At 36.7% G+C, this 22206-nt stretch overlaps 1 protein-coding gene across 2 annotated transcripts in view; it reads left to right on the top strand.

Moving 5' to 3' along the window:
- RALGAPA1 (Ral GTPase activating protein catalytic subunit alpha 1) overlaps window positions 1–22206 on the top strand; it is a 273811-nt gene that overhangs the window by 175330 nt on the left and 76275 nt on the right. For both annotated transcript variants that reach the window (XM_054716552.1, XM_054716551.1), the window contains exons 33-34: window positions 1513–2374; window positions 5494–5565. In XM_054716552.1, the coding sequence (XP_054572527.1) occupies window positions 1513–2374; window positions 5494–5565 (934 nt within the window). The remainder of the gene's footprint in view (window positions 1–1512; window positions 2375–5493; window positions 5566–22206) is intronic.

Here is a 22206-nt window from a genome sequence, read left to right as displayed (position 1 = left end):
GCCCAGGCCAGGGAGGAACCTGCAACCAAGTTACGTGCCCTTGACCAGAATTGAACCCAGAACCCTTTGGTCTGCAGGCCAACGCTCTATCCATTGAGCCAAACCAGCTAGGATAGATTTATCCTTTTTTCATGTAGTAATTTTACTATATATTGATTATATTGGTGGTTACACAGTTCTATACAGTTACCAAAATTCATCACAAAGTACATTTAAAATTAAGGAATTTATTGAATATAGATAATACTTTGATCAACCTATATTTATTCTGGCAGCTAGACTATAGTATTCCCAAATGATTAACTTTCAGAATATAAACAATACTCTGATCACTCTGTAAATCCAGAGACACAATCATTCTGAATCATGTCAGTAACTAAGACCAGAATACTGTAAGCACACACACAATCAACCAAAGTCCTCTTTCTACATGAATGATTATACTTATTTACAAGGGGCAGCTCTCCTCCCATCTCCCAGGTGAAAAGTGTCAAGATAAACATCACTAAATTGTCCCCACTTCTTGACACCACTTATTCCAAAACTGGTTTCCACATCAACTCTCCTTAGAATGACAGTGGCATTCTTGGACTAGTGGACTTTGACAACTTACTGTCTATCTCCACTTCTTCCTTCCTCCCTTTACACCCTCTTTCTGTGTTCTCTGTCTTCTTTGTCCCCTCTCTTTTCCTTCTTTTGGTTCTGCCATTAGGCACCCTGCCTTTTCAGGCCTCATATTGCATCGTTTTTTGAGCTTTTTTCTTTTTTACTGTTTCCTGTGATTTTTTTTTTTTAAGTTACTCACATGGATATGCTCCTTATCTATTTGCTTTCTCTAATGTGCTTAAACAAGGGTGGGGGGGGGGATGCTTCTTACATACAACTAACTGCTCAAACTAGACCACAATGTCCTGAACGATACTTTGGGGGGGCCAGGGGGACGTATGCAGGACCATAAAATACTTTTTTCTTTAAAATAAAGCTTTTTTTTAAATCATGTACTGGCTACACTAACTCACTGTTTAAATTGATCACAACTCTTAAAGTTTAGTGAAAGATCACTTTTCTCTGAAACTTCTACATCATTGATAAAAGCCATAATTAAGTGACATTTAAGGCATGCTGCAAACTGTTCTGAATCTGCTTATGAGATAAACTTATCAGTTGGATTTCATTGGCTTTCTAATCTATGTGCTAAGTGATTTCAAGTGATTTCTAATACTTCTGATCCTTCTTTTAAGGTATGATATACTTTTAAAGACTTAAATTAAGAATCCATAAGCAACATTTTCAAAAAGGGCTCTTTATAAAATTAACAGAAAAACTTCACTAAAGAACAGTTTTGTTATTTGCCGTCATTTCTGTAATACAGTCTAAATTGGAAATATTAATAATTACTGAAGTATTGGAGTGTGGTTTTGATAATGTCCCCATTTGTTGTCCAGTGTCTCATTGTTATATGACATCCTAGAAGCAACAGTATTCCCACTCACTTTTTTTTTTTTTTTCTAGTGAAAACTCAAATGCAACAAGGATTAATTTCTATAGCTGCTCGCACTGTTATTACACATCTGGTAAATCACTTGGGCCATTATCCAATGAGTGGTGGTCCTGCTATGTTAACAAGTCAGGTGTGTGAAAATCATGACAATCATTACAGTGAAAGTACTGAACTTTCTCCTGAACTCTTTGAGAGTCCAAATATCCAGTTCTTCGTGTTGAACAATACAACCTTAGTGTCCTGTATTCAGATCAGATCAGAAGAGAGTATACCTGGAGGAGGTTTATCTGCTGGTCTTGCATCAGCCAATTCAAATGTCAGAATCATAGTACGTGATCTTTCTGGAAAATATTCATGGGATTCTGCTATCCTATATGGACCACCTCCTGTAAGTGGCTTGTCAGAACCTACATCTCTCATACTTTCATTGTCTCACCAAGAGAAGCCAGAAGAGCCACCTACATCTACCGAATGCTTAGAAGATATAACAATAAAAGATGGGATTTCCTGTCAGTTTAAAAGATTTAGAGAAACTGTACCAACTTGGGATACAATCAGAGATGATGAAGATGTTCTTGATGAGCTTTTGCAGTATTTAGGTGTAACCAGTCCTGAATGCTTACAGAGAACTGGAATTTCACTTAATATTCCTGCTCCACAACCTGTGTGCATTTCTGAAAAACAGGAAAATGATGTTATTAATGCTATCCTTAAGCAACATACAGAGGAAAAAGAATTTGTTGAGAAACACTTTAATGACTTAAACATGAAAGCTGTGGAGCAAGATGAACCAGCACCTCAAAAGCCTCAGTCAGCATTTTATTATTGCAGATTGCTTCTTAGTATATTGGGAATGAATTCCTGGGACAAAAGGTAAGAATAAAGCAGAAGTTTTTCTTAATTGTTTTTATACATTAGTTTTATTTATCTTTTGATCAAGCATTTTAGTCTCTGTTCTCTTCCTCACTATCTGACTTAGAAATTATGGGGCATATAATTGAAAAATAATCTTATTTTTCCAACCTTCACAGAAGCTAATAGGAAAAACTTTTTTCTTATTCATAACACTTCTGATACTAAATGTGTGGGTTTTCCACACCATGCAATTCCAACACTGCCTGGAGTTATACAGACCTGAAGACTGCCCCCACTTGGGCCACCCATACTCTGACTAACCAGCTATAAATCCGGTTCCCACAACCCTTTCCTTGGATTTGATAATTAGCTCTAATGGCTCCAAAACATTTACTTATATTTACCAGTTTATTAGGATAGTTAAAGGATACATGTAGCCAGATGAAGAGGTACATAGGGTGAGGTCTGGAAGGGTCCCCCGTGTAGGAGCTTCTGTCTCTGTGGAGTTGGAGTGTGCTCCCCTCCCAGAACATTGAATGCGTTCTCCAACCTAGAAGCTCCGTGAACCCCATAGTTAGAGATTTTTATGGAGGCTTCGTCATATAGCCATAACTGATATTAACTCAATCTCCAGCCCTAAACCCCTACTCAGAGGTAGAGCTGAAAGTTCCAACTTGTTTTGTTTCATTTTTTAATTTATCTTTATTATTCAAAGTATTATAGATGTCCCATTTGTCCCCCCATTGATCCCCTCCATCCCACTCCTGCCCCCTCCCCAGACCTTCACCATACTATTCTCTGTGTTCATGGGTTATGCATATAAGTTCTTTGGTTAACCTCTTCCCACTTCCACACCCACACCCACCCTGAGATTCATAGGTCTGTTCCATGCTTCTATGTCTGGATCTGTTTTGATTATCAGTTTATTTTGTTCATTAGATTCCACATATAAGTGAGATCATGTGCTACCTATCTTTCTCTGATTGGTTTATTTCGCTTACCAACCTTTTAATCATGGTTGCCTTTCTGGTGACATGGCCTCATCCTGAAGTTATCCAGGAGCCCATCAAGAGTCACCTCTTTAGAACAAAAGCTCTCCAATTACCCAGGAAATCCTAAGGGATTTAGGAACTCTGTGAAGATGTTCCTGTCACCTGCATCATCAGGAATTTACAAGAGTTTTAGGAGCTCTGTGTCAGGGACTGGAGGTAGAGCCCAAATATATATTTCTTCTTATGTCACAGAAGCCTCACAATTTTTTTTAGACAAATACCAATATGATCCTTTCTTGTTTCTGTCAAAGGAATTAACTGAAGATTTAACACAAAATCAAGAAAAGAATCTGGCTATAATTTTTTTTAAAGTTTTTTCTTATGCATGTTGTAAAAACTTGCAATCAACACACAAAGTATTCAAGTAGGTTAGGTAGGAGTTAAATGAAAAGGCATTACATAGACTTAAATAAGAAGACCCAGATTGGAGTCACTTAAACTTGGAGGAAATAACTCCCAAATAACATAATGGTGAGGATTAAATTAGTTAATGTACGTAAAGTACTAAAATTGTACACTGGTATAAAGCATTATTAATATATGTTTAATTTTTAAATTTCTACGAAACTGAAAGCTGTATGAAAATAGAAGAAGCATCACTTAATGTATTGCTTCTGTTCAATTTGTAGTAGGTAGGAAGCTCAGATATCAGTAAATGAATAAATCTTAAAGTAATTCAAATGCATGTGAAGCATTGAAATGGAGTTCTACTTGCTTACTTAGTGTTTAACTTGATTTAAACCTTTCCATTTATTAGAAGGCAATATCCTCTGCCTTATGGGAAAGCCACATTATATCAGGAACAAATTTGCCTTATGGTATGTCCAAATATAGTTAATTGCCACTTGTATAAATGCATTCTACTCTTTTGCTATAGAATGGTCTATATATTGTCTCAAGAAAAATTAAAGGTCGGGAGGCTGTATTAGTAGTAGTGTGTAGTAGTGCTACCTAACTACATATATATGAAATATTTTTTCATACACACACACACACACACACACACACACACACACACACACACACATATATATAGACATACCTCTGATAATTTAATTTTTAACTTAGGCACAGTAAGAGATTAACAATAACTAATAATAAAATAGTACTGTAAACAAAGGTATGTGAATGTGGTTTCTCTCTCTCTCTGATAATCAAAGTGTCTACTAAGAGAATAACGGGTAGGGTATACAATGTGGATACCCTGGACAAAGGGATGATTCATGTTCCAGGCAAGATGGAGCGGGACAGTGAGATTTCATCATGCTACTCAAAATGGCACGCAAAATTTATGAACTTTTATTTCTATAATTTTCTATTTAATGTTTTCAGACCTCAGTTGACCACTGATAATTGAAACTAGGGTTAAGGGCAGGGGAGACTACTGCATTTTGTACATATAGAACATATTTGGTAAAACTTATACATACATTTTTCCATGTAAAATAATATAGTATAAAACAAGGAAGAAAGCAAATTCCATCCATATAACACATGCTTACTTGGTAATGATTTAGATTTTGAGAATATTTTATTTCTCATGAGGAAAAATCTTTCTAATCTAATGAAACTCTTGAGAAGGAATCTATAAGTATTTTTATTTCTTTTTTTTTCTGGAAATGAGTTTGGGAGGTTCACAGCATCTGCAAAGAAAAATGAAATAGATAATGATCCACTGACAGAAATATATGAGGGTCTGGGTAGAAATAATGCCATGTTCCTTTTTTAAACAAATTTTTTTCATTGATTTCAAGAGAGGGAGAGAGAGAGATAGACTAATGATAAGAGAGAATCATTCATTGATCAGCTGCCTCCTGCATGCCCCCTACTGGGGATCAAGCCCACAACCTGGGCATGTGCCCTTGATCAGAATCAAACCCAGGACCCTTCAGTCTGCAGGCCCTATTCACAGCCAAACCAGATCGGGCCTTACTTTTTTTTTAAGGTCTGTTCTCCTTTGTGTTAGAAGTATGATAAGGTAAGTCAAGTATCAAGAATTGCATGAGTAGAATAGAAAGTATTTCTGGGACTGCCATGTCACTCACTGCAAAGGTGATGAAAATGTTTATAAATTTATCTGTTTAGGAGGAGCTTTCATCTCCTAAAGAAAAATGAAAAACTACTTAGAGAACTTAGGAACTTGGATTCAAGACAGTGGTAAGTTGTTGGAAAATCTCAAATTTATAACTGTCAACTAGTCAGCTATTTCTGTTTGTATGAATAGTACTGTATTGCTGAGTTACAACTTTCTGAGCAGAAACTGTATTTTACTATACCTTAGAAATAATAAACTTTTAAAGGAAAATATTAAAATGTTAGGTATCTTTGAATTATTTATACCTTTTTTATGCATTTCAGAATCAACTTTTGAATTGCAGAAATTTAATTGAACCTATAAATTTTCTTTTTGTTTTCCCATACATACTTAGACGGCCCAAATATACCTTTTTGATTAGTCTAAGAGGCCCCAATTGAAATGACTACTAAATATAAGCTAGTACCTAATAAAAAATACTAATGGAATAAAGAAGATGGATATAGTTGGGTTTATTGCCATAAATCTGATTTCTCTTTAAGCCCTTGGATGTGCCTTATGGTATATCCAAATACAGTTAATTGCCACTATGAACCAGGTCATCACAATTTGATTCCCGGTCAGGGCAAATGCCCAGATTGCAAGCTGGATAATGTGGATTTTTATGCATAAAACCCCATTATACCATAGTTTCCTGGTGTATCTGGATAAAATTTAATGGGAAACCAGTACTAGAAACAACAAAATATTACTTAACTGAAATTCCCATAGGGTTAATCCATATATATGTGCTACTTTCTAGATTAACAAAAATGAAATTTTTGTATAGGTGCTTTTTGGCAATATAACTAGAAATACAGTAATAAAGTGGCACTTTGGATATCATCATTATTAAGAATACCTGTATTTCTCACATCTGAAATTTACAACCTCCTTAACATCCACATTTCTCACTCTCACATTTTAACTCAACTGGGGTTTTATACTTTCACATCTCCAGTTTTTTACTTTCACTTTTCCCACATTAAATATGCCCACCCACCTCTGATTTCACTTGCCTTTCTGTCCAGCAAACTCACACATTGTCACCTATTTTTAAAAAAAATATATTTTATTGATGTTTTTACAGAGAGGAAGGGAGAGGTAGAGAGAGTTAGAAACATTGATGAGAGAGAAACATCAATCAGCTGCCTCCTGCACATCCCCCACTGGGGATGTGCCCGCACCTAAGGCACGTGCCCTTGATCGGAATCGGATCTGGGACCCTTGAGTCCGCAGACCGACGCTCTATCCACTGAGCCAAACTGGTCAGGGCTGTCACCTATTTTTTAAATGCCATATTTAAGACCCTAAAAACTGTTCTGTATTTGACTTTATATATATGGCAGTAATCAATTCTATAATCAGAACTTTTTTGTTGTTGTTGATTTCAGAGAGGAAAAGAGAGGGGGAGAGAGAGATAGAAACATCCAAGATGAGAGAGAATCATTGATTGGCGAATTTCTGCACACTCCTACTGGGGATCCAGCCTGCAACCTGGGCATTTGCCCTGACTGGGAATCTAATTGTGACCTCCTGGTTCATTGGTCTACATTCAACCACCGAGTCACACTGGCCAGGCCAGAATCATTTTTAATATGTATTTTCTCTACTCCTAGGCAGCAGTACATTACTAGAGAAAATTATCAAACCAGTGTGATATAAAGCCTTACTGTAGATTAATGCTCCGTTACTTCAACAGTCTTCCTGTTTGTCAAATTTCTTATTCCTGTTCACTCAAACCCTTCATTATTGTCAAAAGGTCTCTTTTTCTAACCTCACTAAGAATTCAGTTCTAATGTTTGACCTCCTGTGTGAAAGACAGTGTGCTAGAACAGCAGTTCTTAACCTTTATTCTTCCTCCACACAATCACATTTAACCCACATTAGTCTCATTAATTAAACCCAGTGATTTCTGACAATTGGGAAACTAGTTTGAAACAAACCATCCGCCATGCCATCACTATATTACAGGAATGCAAATGGAATAAGATCATTCAGGTCTTTCCCACATCAAACAACTCTGCCTTACATCTTTGTCTCTTTAAAATTTCTATGTTGAGCCATCTTGCTCACATTCAGTTTCAGAAAACCCTCCCCGCCCCCCATCTATACTTTTGCTTCTCACCTTCTCTGCCTGCTCTGGATCTTCAAAAAGTTATCTCTTTTTTATCTTGAATTTCTACTTACTCTTCTTACCAGATGCACATTTGTAATCTGCCTTTAAAGAAAATAAAACTTCCCTGTTACTGTTCTTCCAAGTTATAGTCTATCCCTTCATGCCTATTAATACTGAATTTGTGGAACAATATAATCTTTATTCATTTCCTTAATTCCTAACTGATGGGTGCTTTTTTTTAAACTTTCCTTAGAATGATCTTTTTAAAATAATGTTTCATTTCTTTGGCTATTATAAAACAAAAATAAACCACATATTTATAAAACTATTGTTAACAATTGCTTATTTTCATTATTTCTTTTTTATTAGACTTATACTTATGATTGTTTATTTTACAAAACTGGAATCATAGTAATATACAGTAAGTTATCTTTTTTAAAATTTATATTGTGAACATTTTCCTCAGCCATTTTGATATTCTTCAAAAAAAATTTTTTATGGTGCCCAGTTAGTTATTGGACATTTAAATTTTTTAAAATGTCTTACCCTACAGTAGATTTTTAGAAATATAATTATTAGGTCAAAGCATACTAATTTCTAGTATTACCAACATTGTATAAGAATACCTATATAATTTCAACCTCACCATGTAAGTAAAATTATATGGTATTTGTCTTTCTCTGTCTGACTTACTGCACTTAGGTCGATATATGCTGTTGCAAATTGTAAGATTTTATTCTTTTTTATGGCTAAGTAATATTCCATTGTATATATGTACCACATCTTTATTCAGTCATCTGTTGATGGGTACTTGGGTGGCTTCCAAATCTTGGCTATCAACACTGCAATGAACATGGGGGTTCTTATTCCTTCGAATTACTGTTTTGGGTTTCTTTAACTACATACCCAGTGGAATCACTGGGCCATAGGCAGTTCCATTTTTAATTTTGGGTACCTCCATACTGTTTTTCATAGTGGCTACCTACACCAATCTGCATCCCACCAACAATACATGAGGGTTCCTTTTCTCCACATCCTCACCAATACTTGTTTGTTGATTTCTTGATGATTGCAAATATTGTGCCAACCTTGCATCCAGGAATAAATCCCACCTGATTGTGGTATATGACCTTTTTAATGTATTGCTGAATTTGATTTGCTAATATTTTTTGTGGGTTTTTGATCTATGTTCATCAGAGATAATGATCTATAATTTTCTTGCTTTGTAGTGTCTTTATCTGGCTTTAGAATCAGGATAATGTTTGTCTCAGAAAATGAGCTTGGGATCTTCCTTCTCTTGAATCTTTTTGAATAGTTTGAAAAAGATAGGTATTAGTTCTTTGAATGTTTGGTAAAATTCTCCTGTGAAGCCATCTGATCCAGGACTTATCTTTATTGGGAGTTATTTGATTACTGCTTCAATTTTGTTGGTTGTAATTGGTCTCTTCAGATTTTCTAGTTTTTCTTGATTCAGCCTTGCAAGATTGTATGTTTCAAGGAATTTATCTATTCCAGATTGTCCAATTAGTTGGTATATAATTGTTCATAGTATTTTCTTATAATCCTGTGTATTTCTGTAGTGTCAGTTGTTATTTCTCATCTCTCATTTGATGTGTCTGGTTAAAGGTTTATCAATCTTGTTAATCTTTTCAAAGAACCATCCTCTGGTTTTATTGATCTTTTACATTGTTTTTGTGTGTGGTTTTTTAAGACTCTATGTCATTTATTTCCACTCTGATCTTTTTTATTTCCTTCCTCTCACTTTGGACTTTGTTGTTCTCTTTCTGATTCCTTTATAGATGGAAGGTTAGATTGTTTATTTGAGATTTTTCTTGTTTCTTGAGGTAAGCCTGTATTGCTATTTTCTTCTTAGGACTTCTTTTGATGTGTCCCACAGATTTTAGGCTGTTGTGTTCTCATTTTCCTTAGTGTCAAAGTATCTTGATTTTTTTCCCCCTTGATCTCATTGTTAACTCGTTTATTGTTTAGTAACATATTATTTACTCTTAATGTCTTTGTGGGTTTTTTCTTGTGATTGATTTTTAATTTCATCCCATATGGTAAAATATCTACACTAATAAAAGAGAAAGATGCAGATTGACCATGCCTCCGCAATGCCCACCAGCCAATCAGGAGTGAGTATGCAAATTAACCCAACAAAGATGGAAGGTTAATTTGCATACGCAGGCACAGAGTGAAGACTGAAGGTTCTGCTGCAGCCTGGGTCCCAGGTGCCTGAGGATAACCGGTGCCAGCAGCCAGGGGAAGAAAGGCCTATTGCACGAATCTTTGTGCAACAGGCCTCTAGTATATATATTCATGCTTGATATGACTTCAGTCTCTTAAATTTATTGAGACTTGTTTTATGTCCTAACATGTGGTCCATCCTAAAAAATATTCCATGTGCACTTGAAAAATGTATATTTTACTGCTTTGGGGTGAAATGCTCTGAAGATATCAATTAAATCCACCTCATCTAGTGTGTCATTTAAGACCACCATTTCCTTGTTTATTTTCTATCTGGAAGATCTATCCATTGATGTCATTAGATCATTAAAATCCCCTATGACTGTGTTACTGTCGATATCTCATTTTATGCCCATCAAGATTTGATTTACATATTTTGGCACTCGTTTGTTGGGCACATAAATGTTTATATCCCCTTTTTGGATTGCTCCCTTTATTATTATGTAGTGTCCTTTGTCTCTTAATATAGCCTTTGTTTTAAAGTCTATTTTGTTGATATAAGTATTGCTACCCCAGTTTTTTTTTTTCTTTCCATTTGCATGAAATATTTTTTTTCCATCTCTTTATTTTTAGTCTGTATGTATCTTTTGTTCTGAGGAAGTTCTCCTGTAAATAGCTTATATATGGGTCTTGCTTTCTTACCTATTCTTCTATCCTTTGTCTTTTGATTGGAGCATTTAAGCCATTTACATGTAAAGTAATTATTGATAGTTTCATATTTATTCACATTTTATTCTTTATAATTATGTTCTTTTTTTCCCCTCCTTTTTTTTTCTTATGGAAGTTCCATTAGCATTTCATGTAATACTGGTTTGGTGGTGATGAACTCCTTTAGCCTTTTTTTGTCTGGCAAACTTTTTATTTCTCCTTCAATTTTAAATGATAGTTGTACTGGGTAGAGTAATCTTGGTTTTAGGTCCTTGATTTTTATCATTTTGAATATTTTGTGCCAATCTTATTGGCCCACAAAGTTTCTGTTGGGAAATCAGCTGACAGTCTTATGGGAGTTCCCTTGTAGGTAACTGTCTCTCTCTTCCAGCTTTTAGGATTCTCTCTTTGTCTTTAACCTTTGCTATTTTAATTATGATGTGACTTGGTGTGGACCTCTTCAGGTTTATCTTGTTTGGGATTCTTTGTGCTTCCTGGACTTGTATATCTATTTTCTTCACCAGGTTAGGGAAGTTTTCAGTCACTATCTTTTCAAATAGGTTCTCAATTCCTTGCTCTCTCTCTTCTCTGGTACCCCTATGATGTGAATGTTGATACATTTCATATTGTCCTAGAGGTCTCTTAAATTATCCTCGTTTTTTTTAAAAAAAATTTTTTTCTGTTGTGATTGGGTGTTTTCTGCTACCTTGTTTTCCAAATTGCTGATTAGATACTCTGCTTCATCTAAGCTATTGTTTATTCCTTCTGGTACATTCTTCATTTGAGATGTTGTATTCTTCATTTCTGACTTTTTAAAATGGTTTCTATCTCATTTTTATGCTTATTATCTCTCTTTTTAAGTTCTCACTGTGTTCATCCATTCTTTCCCTAAGTTCCTTGAGCATTCTTATAACCATTGTTTTGAACTCCGTATCTGGTAGATTGCTTTCCTCCATTTTTATTGAGTTCGTTTTCCAGGGATTTCTCCTATTCTTTCATTAGAGGCATGTTTCTTGGTCTCCCCATTTTGGCTGTCTCTCTGTGTTTGTTTCTGTGTATGAGGTAGATCTGCTCTGTCTTTCAGTCTTGGTTTGGTGGCCGTATGTAGTGGGTGTCCTGAGGGCTCAATAGTGCATTGTCCCTGATCACCTGAGCTAAGTGCTCCAAGATAGTCCCTTGTGTGGGTTATGTGTGCCATTCTGTTGTAATTGACTCTTCTTTGTTGTTGTTGTTTGTTAATCCTCCCCCGAGGATATTTTTCCATGATTTTTAGATAGAGTGGAAAGGAGGGGGAGAGACAGAGAGAGAGAAACATTGATGTGAGAGAGATACATTGATTGGTTACCTTCCGTACACACCCATACCAGGGCCCAGGTTTGAGCCTGCAACCAGAGTACATGCCCTTGACCAGAATCAAACCTGGGACTCTTCAATCTGAGGGCTGGCGCTCTATCCACTGAGCCAAATCAGCTAGGGCAGTTGCAATTGAGTCTTAATTTATCTTGGCCCATCTGTGGGTGTGATCGACCCTCAGGCTGACTTTTCAGAGTCTAACCCCAGCAGGGTCTGGTGGTTGGCAGGATGGCTCTACATGGAATCAGGAGGGTTGGGCTAGTGCATCTCACCAGACTATGCAGTATCTAGGGCTGGGCTCATCCCAGGAGAGATGGTATCTAACTCAGTACAGTGACATTGGCAGCTATCCCTCCATTCCTCTCCCTAAAGCCATATAACCAAATTTCTTCCTGTATAACTCCAGTCCACTCTGAGTTGCCATCCCTCATTGGAGCCCACAGTGAATTTCTCCCATCAAGATTGTGTATGCTGGCCCTTTAAGAGGGCACCTGGTTTTTAACAGTATCCTGTCTCACCCTCATGGATGGATTCCCTGCTGATTTTTGCAGTCAGGTGTCCTGTGGACTCTTCTTTTGGCACTGGAGCATCTACCCTTCCTACCAGTTTTGATGGCTTCTTCTGGATATCCTGTTATAAGACTTCTGTTCAGCTAGTGTTTAGTTAGTTATTCAGTTTGATTGTTCTGTAATTTAGATATAATTCTGATTTGGCCTTGGGAGGATATAAGTGTAACTTCTACCTACTCTTCTGCCATCTTAGATCCCTCTTAGGATTTGTTTAATTTGTAATCATTATCTGCAGATAATCTCCTTCCTAAAAATCATGCATGTTTTGCTTATATCCTGTCCTATTTCACTGACCAGAAATTGCACTACAGTGTTACATAGTTATAGTATGAATGGATATCTTTGGTTGCTGGTTTAAAATAGGTACTTTTTTATCATGCTAATGAAATAGCCTGTTTTCTGGAGTTTTTATAACAAAAGGTTGTTAAATGTTATCAGAATTTTTTTCAGCATTGGTTCAGATTTTCATATAGTGTTGCTTTCTTGACTAATTGATGTATATTGTATTTCAATATCACTAGATTATTGATATTAAATAACTATTACATTTTGGGATGAACTTTGCTAGATCTTTTGACTTCCTATTGTATTAAATTTACTAGAATTTTATTTTGAATTAGGGCATATAATCTATCTGTTATATTCTATAGTTAATTTTTGTTTCTCCTTATTACATTCTTAAAGTTATAGCCAGTTTTATAAAATATTAACTGTTCTTTGAATATTTGGAAGAATAAGTAAAATTTCTAATTCTTTTAGTTTGCTTTTTTTTATTATTATTACTAGTCTCCTCAGGTTTTATTTTAGGTCTTGGGTCAATTTTAGTAGTTTTGTTTTTTACAAAAATCCAATTCATTGAGACTTTCAAAATAAATACTACTAAAAATTCATACGTGGTGCCATAATTTTGTTACATTTCTTATTTTAGGTTTTAGGGGAGTTTTTTTGCTTTTTCATTTTAAGAACAAATTAATTTATGTATTCTCATATCATCCCTTCAGAGTTTTCTCCCCAGCTTTGTTGCAATATAATTGACATATAATATTATGTAAGTTTAAGTGTAATGACTTATACATGTATATATTGTCAAATGATTGCCATAATAAGGTATTAAACTTATGTATCACCTCACATAGGTGCAATTTTTTGTGTGGTGAGAACTTTAGAAATCTGCTGTTAATAATTTTCAAATATACTGTATTGTTAACTATAGTAATCATGCTGAACACTACATTCCCATAACTTATTTGTCTTGTAACTGGAACTTTGTACCTTTTGACCACCTTCACCCATTTTGCCCACCCTCAACCTCTGCCCCTGGCAGCTACCATTCTGTCTTCGTTTCCATGAGTTTAGTTTTTTTTTTTTTAGATTTCATATATAAATGAGGACATACATACATATTTTTCTTTCACTGTGTTATTTCACTTAACATAATGCTCTCAAGTTTCATTTAAGTTCACAAATGAAGGTATTTTCTTCTTATGGCTAAATTCATAGGTATAGGTATAGGTATAGGTATAGGTATAGGTATAGGTATAGGTATAGGTATAGGTAACTTTTTCTCAATTTCTTGATCCATCCATGGACACTTAGGTTGTTTCCTTGTCTTGGCTATTATAAATAACTAGTGGCCCAGTGCACGGATTCTTGTACATTGAAAGGAAATTAATTAAAAGAAAGATTTATGCAGTAATTATGTTATTGCAAAAAATTACATGTCAAAATAGTATATATAATATAGTATTATAAAATTAAAACACGCGTGCGATTTGCACCAGCGAGAGCTTTATGTGTATCATGCATGCGCGAGTCAACGTTTATTTTTAAATTACCAATGTGCATCATATGTACTGGCCGGACGGTCAGTCACTTAGCCTTTCATATATATAGATCTTCTTTGGGAAAATGTCTATTTAGGTCCTTTATTCATTTTTAATTGGGTGATTTGTTTTGTTGCATTTGAGGCATATAAATTTCTTACGTATTTTGCATACTAAACCCCTTATCAGATATGTAGTTTATAAATATTTTATTCTGTTCCATGTTTACTTTTCATTTTATCATTTCTTTTGCCTGCTGTGTAGAAGCTTTTTACTTTGTAGTCCCACTTGTTTGTGTTCGTTTTTGTTTTTTGTTGCTTGTGCTTTGGATATCATATCCATAAAATCATTGCCAAGTTTAATATAAAGGAGCTTATACTGTTTTTCTCCTTGGAATTTTATGGTTTCAGGTATTACACTGAATTTGTTAATCCATTTCAAGTTAATGTTTGTGATATATATGTTTTTATGCCAGTGCTATACTGTTTCGCTTACTATAGCTTTGTAATATAGTTTGAAATCAAGAAGTGTGATGCCTCCAGGTAGGTTTTTCTTTCTCGGGATTGCTTTGCCTATGTAGACTATTGTGGTTTCGTACAAATTTTAGAACTTTTTTTTCTACTTTGTAAAAAATACCATTGGAATCTTGATAGGATTGTACTGAATCTGTAGATTATTTTGGGTAGTATGAACATTTTAGCAATATTAATTCTTCCAATCCATGAGCATAGGTAATCTTTCTATTTGTTTCTTGAATACCTTTCATTGTTGTTTTATAGTTTTCGTTGTAAAGATTGTTTACTGCCTTGGTTAAATTTATTCCTAAGTATTTTTTGATGCTATTATAAACGGGATTGTTTTCTTTATTTCTCTTTCAGATATTATTAGTGACTTTTGCATGTCAATTTTGTGTCCTAAAACTTAACTGAATTTGTTTATTCGTTTTAACAGTTTTTTTGGTGAAATTTTTTGGATTTTTATAAGATTATGTCCTCTGCAAACAGACATAATTTTATTTTTTCTTTTCTAGTTTAGATGTCTTTTATTTCTTTTTCTTGCTTGATTGCTATTTTGAATAGTGATAATCAGAGTAGGCACCCTGATCTAATTCCTGATCTTAGAGTAAAAGCCCATTGAGTATTATGTTAGCTGTGGGTTTGTCATATATGGCCTTTATTATGTTGAGGCACATTCCTTGTCTACCCAATTTGTGTGAGATTTATCATGAATTGATGTTGAATTTTGTCAAATGCTTTTTCTGAATCTGTTGAGATAAATGTGTGATTTTTATCTTTGTTAATGTATCACATTTATTGATTTGTGGATGTTGAACCATCCTTATATACAAGGGATGAAGCTTACTTTATAATGTTATATGATTCTTTTATGTGCTATTCAGTTCTGTTGCTAGTATTTTGTTGAGTGTTTTTGCATCTATAGTCATTAGTGACATTGGGAGGAAGGGAGAGAGATAGAAAGTTAGAAACATCGATCAGCTGCCTCCTGCACACCCCCTACTGGGCCCACAACCCAGGTACATGCCCTTGACCGGAATCGAACCTGGGACCTTTCAGTCCGCAGGCTGACGCTCTATCCACTGAGCCAAACCGGTTTTGGCAGGAGTGTATCATTTAAATTCAATAGTATTATGTATTTTCCAGATTTCCTCCTGTTGTTGATTCCTAGTTTAATTTCATTGTGGTTGGAAAAGATACTTGATATAATTTCTATCTTCTTGAATGTATTGAGACTTGTTTTGTGATCTAACCTAACTCATGATCTAACAGGGGTCCTCAGACTTTTTAAACAGGGGCCAGTTCACTGTCCCTCAGACCGTTGGAGGGCCGGACTATAGTTTAAAAAAAAAACTCTGAACAAATTCCTATGCACACTGCTAAGTTGGCTGCTAAGCAGGACAGGCAACGGCGGCAAAAACACCCGGCGGGCCGGATAAATGTCCTCGGCGGGCCGCATGTGGCCCGCGGGCCGTAGTTTTGCTCCTTTTGGACAGATGTTCTAACAGAATATGTCTGTTAGGTCCATTTACTCTGGAGTATTGTTCAGATCCACTGTTGTCTTATTGAGATTATCTTTCCATTAGGGTAGTATTGGAGTTCCCAGCTATTATTGGATTGCTATTAATTTCCTTTTTCTGTGAGTATTTGCACAACAGTACTTTGATATTGGGCACATAAATATTTACAATTGTTATATCATCTTGATGGATTGACCACTTTGTCATTATATAATTACATTTTTATCCCTTTTGCCCATATTTTTAAAATTCTGAATGGCTTTTAGAATTCCCTTTTTTTTTTTTCAAATATGTTTTTATTGATTTCAGAGAGAGGAAAGGAGAGAAGAGAGGGATAGAAACATCAATGATGAGAGAGAATCATTGATCTGCTGCCTTCCTGCTGAAGATCAAACCTGAAACCTGGGCATGCACCCTGACATGGAATCGAACTGTGACCTCCTGGTTCATGGATCTGTGCTCAACCACTGAGCCACACCTGCCAGGCTCTTTTGATCATTTTTAAGTCAAAGTCTATTTTGATACATGTATAACTACTCTTGCTTTTTTTCTGTTTATCATTTGTTTGAAATACCTTTTTCCATTCCTTTATTCTCATTTTCTGTGTGTCCCTAAAGCTAAAGTTAGTCTCTTGTAGGCAACCTATCATTTGTATCCCTCTCTTTTTTTTAAATCAATTCAGCCATTCTGTCTTTTGATTGGATAATTTATTCCATTTACATTTGAAGTAATTATTGATAGGAAAGAACTTACTACTGTCATTTTGTTCATTGTTTTCTGTTTTATAGCTCCTTTGTTCCTTGCTGCTTCTCTTGCTGTCTTGTTATTTGATGACTTTTTGTAGCAGTATGCTTTGACTCCTTTATCATAATCTTTTGTGTATCTACTGCAGGTTTTTCCTGCGTGGTTACCATAGGACAAATATAGTTATAAGTTCCTATTTTTGAGCTGATAAATTAATTTGGTAACATACAGAAACTTTTTACTTTTACTTTTCCCTTTTCATTATAGATTATTGATGCTGCAATTTACATCTTTTTTTATATTATGTAACAGTAACAAATTATTATGGTTATTTTTTAAACATCCTTTTTTATTAAAAAACTAGGGTTTTAGGTGAATTAAGCACTTCCACTATAGTGGGCTTTTATTTTTATATGTGTTTATTGATTTCAAAAAGAGGAAGGGAGAGGGAGAGAAATTGAAACATCAATGATAAGAATCATCAATCAGTTGCTTCTTGCATGCTCCCTCCTGGGGATCGAGCCCTGGGGTTGTGCCCTGACTGGAAATCGAACTGTGACCTCCTGCTTCATGGGTCGACCCTCAACCACTGCGCCACACCAGTATGGCTGGGTGTTTATTTTTCTTGATACAAAAAAAACCTACTAAATTTTTTCAAAGAAAGTTTTTCATATTCTCTTATATTGTTTTATAACTCAACTAGAGGCCCGGTGCATGAAATTCATGCACGGGGGGGTGGGGGGAGAGGTGTCCCTCAGCCCAGCCTTCATCCTCTCCAATCTGGGACCCCTTGAGGGATGTCCGACTGCCCATTTAGGCCCAATCCCACAATCCAGGACTGCTGGCTCCCAACCACTCGCCTGCCTGCCTGCCTGATTGCCCCTAACCACTTCTGCCTGTCAGCCTGATCACCCCCTAAACACTCCCCTGCCAGCCTGATCGATGCTTAACTGCTCCCCTGCTGGCCCAATTGCCCCTAATTGCCCTCCCCTGCCCACCTGGTCACCCCTAACTGCCCTCCCCTGCTGGCCTGATCGCCCCCTAACTGCTTGCTTCCCTTCACGGCCTGGTCTTGCCCCTAACCACCTCTGCCTTGGTCCCACCACCATGGCTTTGTCCAGAAGGAAGTCGGATGTCAGGAGGATGTCTGATCGACTCAGTCTAATTAGCATATTACCCTTTTATTAGTATAGATTATTATTATTATTTCTTTCATATTCTTATTGCTTTTTTCCAAAAATAGTTGTAATAGCTCTCTGTGAGTTGTCATATCCTAACTGTTCCCCATAATAACTTATCATTGGTACTAATGGTCAGGTCCTTGAGGGAAGGAATTACATCACTTTTGCTGTCTTGCACACCATGTGTTCTCAGACCTCTGCTGCTCTATTGAAACTATCCTTCTGAATTTTAGTGTCCCTACCATTAGGTCTAAAGTTTTCTCAGTCCACATCAGCCTCTTTAATTTTTATCTGATTAATTTAATTAATAAGCATTTTTAAAAATCACAGCAGTTTAGGTTTACAAAGTAATTGTTTGCAAAGAGCATAGAATTCCAACATACCCTTTCCCCCTCCACATAGTTACACTTTAATTTATATCTGTATCAACTGTGGTACATTTGTTAATTGATCAACCAATATTAACATACTATTATTAACTGAAGTTCATAGTTTCGAGCTTACTCTTTGTGTTGTATATTGTATGAATTTTTACAAATGTATAATGATATGTATTCATCATTGTAATATCATATGGAATAGTTTCACTGCCCTAAAGAAGCCCTGAGTATTATATCCCCTAAAAGTTTAATACATATGTGCCATTTTTCCCCCATTGATCCCCTCCAGCCTATCCCCCCTTCCCACCCCAGGCCTTCAGCACCCTATTGTCTGTGCCCATGGGTTATGCATATGTGCATACAAGGTTTTTGGTTGATTACTTCCCACCCACCTTCCCTCTGAGATTCCACACTCTGTTCCATGCTTCCATGTCTCTGGATCCACTCCGTTAAATATTGTTCATTCCTGGCTTCTATATAACTAAAATTACCTTGTTCAACTCCTAATTCTCTAATTATTTTCTGTTTGTCTTCACTGGCTCATCTTCTACCCCCTACCTCTTAACATAGTTATCCCTTTCATTAGGATATCTCTCATATCTTCTCACCCCCATTCTTTTTTGCCCATGTATACCTATCTCTCAATTCTCAGTCATGATTTTGTAGCTGTTTACTATAAATTTTTATCTACCTATTTATTGCATTTCTTTCCCAAATCAGATTCTTCTGCTAATTTTCCCAGTTATATTTAGAAGTACCCAAACTTCACCATTCTCTTTCCCTTACCCTTAGATTTTCATAATCGTTATGACAGTTCTTTCTTATTATCTCTCATCTCTGTCCCCTTTTCCTGATACCAACCCCTTTGTTCATGTTCTTATTACTTCTTCCTAAGAGACTTATAACAACTCTCTAAGTAGTCTGTAGTCTCTCATCTCTGGGCTCTTCTCCATCTAGACAGTCCTGAGTACCAGAATAATCTTGGTAAAGTAAATTTTTTATTTTATTCCTTAGTGACTTCCCAGTGCCTAACCAGACTCTTTAATCTAGAACAGCAATTTTCAACCTTTTTCATCTCATGGCACACATAATCTAATTACCAAAATTCTACAGTACACCAAAAAATAAGTGTTTTGCCTATCTGGCAAAAACATAGGTATAATATTAATTCACACACGATGGCTACTGATGTGTTGGCCATTGTCATTTTTTATTTGACAATCTAAGGGAAAAGAGGTCAGTGTCCTAACAAAATAAATAGTCAGTTTTAAAAATTCTTAAGGCACACCAGCTGAAAATTGCTGATTTAGAGCTCAGGCCTTAGCAGCCAATGTTGCCTATTCATGGTTTGGGTTTGTTTGTTTGGTTTGTTTGTTTGTTTTTGCATTACCTTATGCTTTTCTACTACTTGGTTTCTGCTAAAGTAGTTTCATTCTCATGTTTACTTTGAATAGGACATCTTCCTTGAGACAACATAATTTTTTTTTTGGATACTCTATATTAAATGAACCCATGACATTTTTGTTTGCTTTATGTATTCATTTATTATTGATTTCAGAGAGAAATCAGTTTGTTGTTCCAGTTGTTTATGTATACATTGGTTGCTTCCTGTATGTGCCCTGATCAGAGATGAACCTGCAACCTGGGCATATCAGGATGACATTCTAACCAGCTAAGCTACCCAGCCAGGGCCTTTTTGTTTGCTTTTTAAAAAAAGAATTAAAGAAAATAATAGTTTTCTTTCTTTATACTCTTATCTACCTAGATCGTTTATAGATCCTTTATTTTTTTGAGTAAATGAACCAATTCCTGTTTTTCATGATTTAACCACCATATTTTTACACTTCAAATCTCAAAATAATTTCTATTAGTATTTCTATTGTAGAATATATAATATACAGGGATTCAGATGTGCTTATAACTGAGCAGATTTCACATTGAATTTTTTCATAGTATGCTCATAATATTTGCCAGTACTACACATATTTTTATAGAGTATTTGTGGTTACAAATTAACTAATTTCATTTTTTTCTAATACCTTTTTCTCATTATTCATTTTTGTGATGCACATTAATCTAATAGTAATATACCAATATTTTAGCAGCAGTATTTAGTAAGTAGAGAAATAAGGAATGATAAAGATTAAGACTTGACATAAAATGGCAGCTAAATTGTAAGAAGGACATGGATAATATAAAGGTGATTTGTCTTTTTGCATTTTAAAGACTTTTTTTTCTTTATGGCACATACATTTATCTCAGCTTTTAGATTTATATAGTATTAGGTGAACATTTCAGTCTAGCTCTTCCAACTTTAATAAATTTATGAGTTCTAATTGATAGCCCTGTACCTTGAAAAATGAGAACACTGAAAGTTCCCTTTCTGCCAGGATCAGCATTTACACATAGATCATGCATCCAAGTTAAATTCTTAACAGCTTTATTGAAATACTAGAGGCCTGGTGCACAAAATTCATGCATGGGAGGGGGATGTCCCTCAGCCCAGCCTGTACCCTCTCCAATCTGGGACCCCTCGAGGGATTTCCGACTCAAAATCCAGGACTGCTGGCTCCCAACTGCTCGCCTGCCTGCCTTCCTGATTGCCCCTAACCGCTTCTGCCTGTCAGCCTGATCACCCCCTAACCACTCTCCTGCCAGCCTGATTGCCCCTAACTATCCTACCCTGCAGGCCTGGCCCCCCCAACTGCCCTCCCCTGCAGGCCTGGGTCCCCTCCAACTTCCCTCCTCTGCCGGCCTGGGCACCCCTAACTGCCCTCCCCTGCAGGCTTGATTGCTCCCAACTGCCCTCCCTTGCAGGCCTGGTCCCTCCCAACTGCCCTCCCCAGATGGCAATCTTGTGGTGGCCATCTTGTGTCCACATGGGGACAGCCATCTTTGACCCCATGGGGGCAGCCATCTTGTGTGTTGGAGTGATGGGCAATTTGCATATTACTCTTTTATTAGATAGGATAGAGGCCTGGTGCATGGGTGGAGGCCAGCTGATGTGCCCTGAAGGGTGTCCCGGATCAGGGTGGGGGTTCCCTTGGGGTGTGGGGCAGCCTGGGTGAGGGGCAGTGGTTTGCAGGTCGGCCACGCCCCCCGGCGACCCAAGTGGAGGTCCTGGTATCTGGGTTTTATTTATCTTCTATAATTGAAACTTTGTAGCCTTGAGTGGAGTCCAGGGCCAGCTAGGGTGTGCAGTTGCCCTAGCACCATTTGTTGAAAATACTATTCTTTTCCTGATTGAATTGCCTTCATAACATTGTCAAAAAGCAATTGATGACGTATATAAGGGTTTATTTCTGGACCCAAGATTCTGTTCCAAATATATCTACACTAGCTTTCCCGTTGCAGGAAAATTCCTGCAATGGGATTTCCTGCTGCACTCTACCCCGCCTCCGTTCCTCCCTTGCCGCCCGCCTCGCCTTCTCCTCCGGCCCGCCCGCGTTTCCCTTCGCCCCCGGCCCCGCCTCCGCTCCGCCCTTGCCTCCCGCCTCGCCTTCTCCTCCGGCCCGCCCGCGTTTCCCTTCGCCCCCGGCCCCGCCTCCGCTCCGCCCTTGCCTCCCGCCTCACCTTCTCCAGCCCGCCTGCGTTTCCCTTCTCCCCCGGCCCCGCCTCCGGCCCG

This window comes from Eptesicus fuscus, chromosome 5, assembly GCF_027574615.1.
Source record: "Eptesicus fuscus isolate TK198812 chromosome 5, DD_ASM_mEF_20220401, whole genome shotgun sequence".
Taxonomy (NCBI): Eukaryota; Metazoa; Chordata; class Mammalia; order Chiroptera; family Vespertilionidae; genus Eptesicus; species Eptesicus fuscus.
The sequence above is the reverse complement of the archived record's forward strand: the minus strand, read 5'-3'. Positions and strand labels throughout refer to the sequence as shown.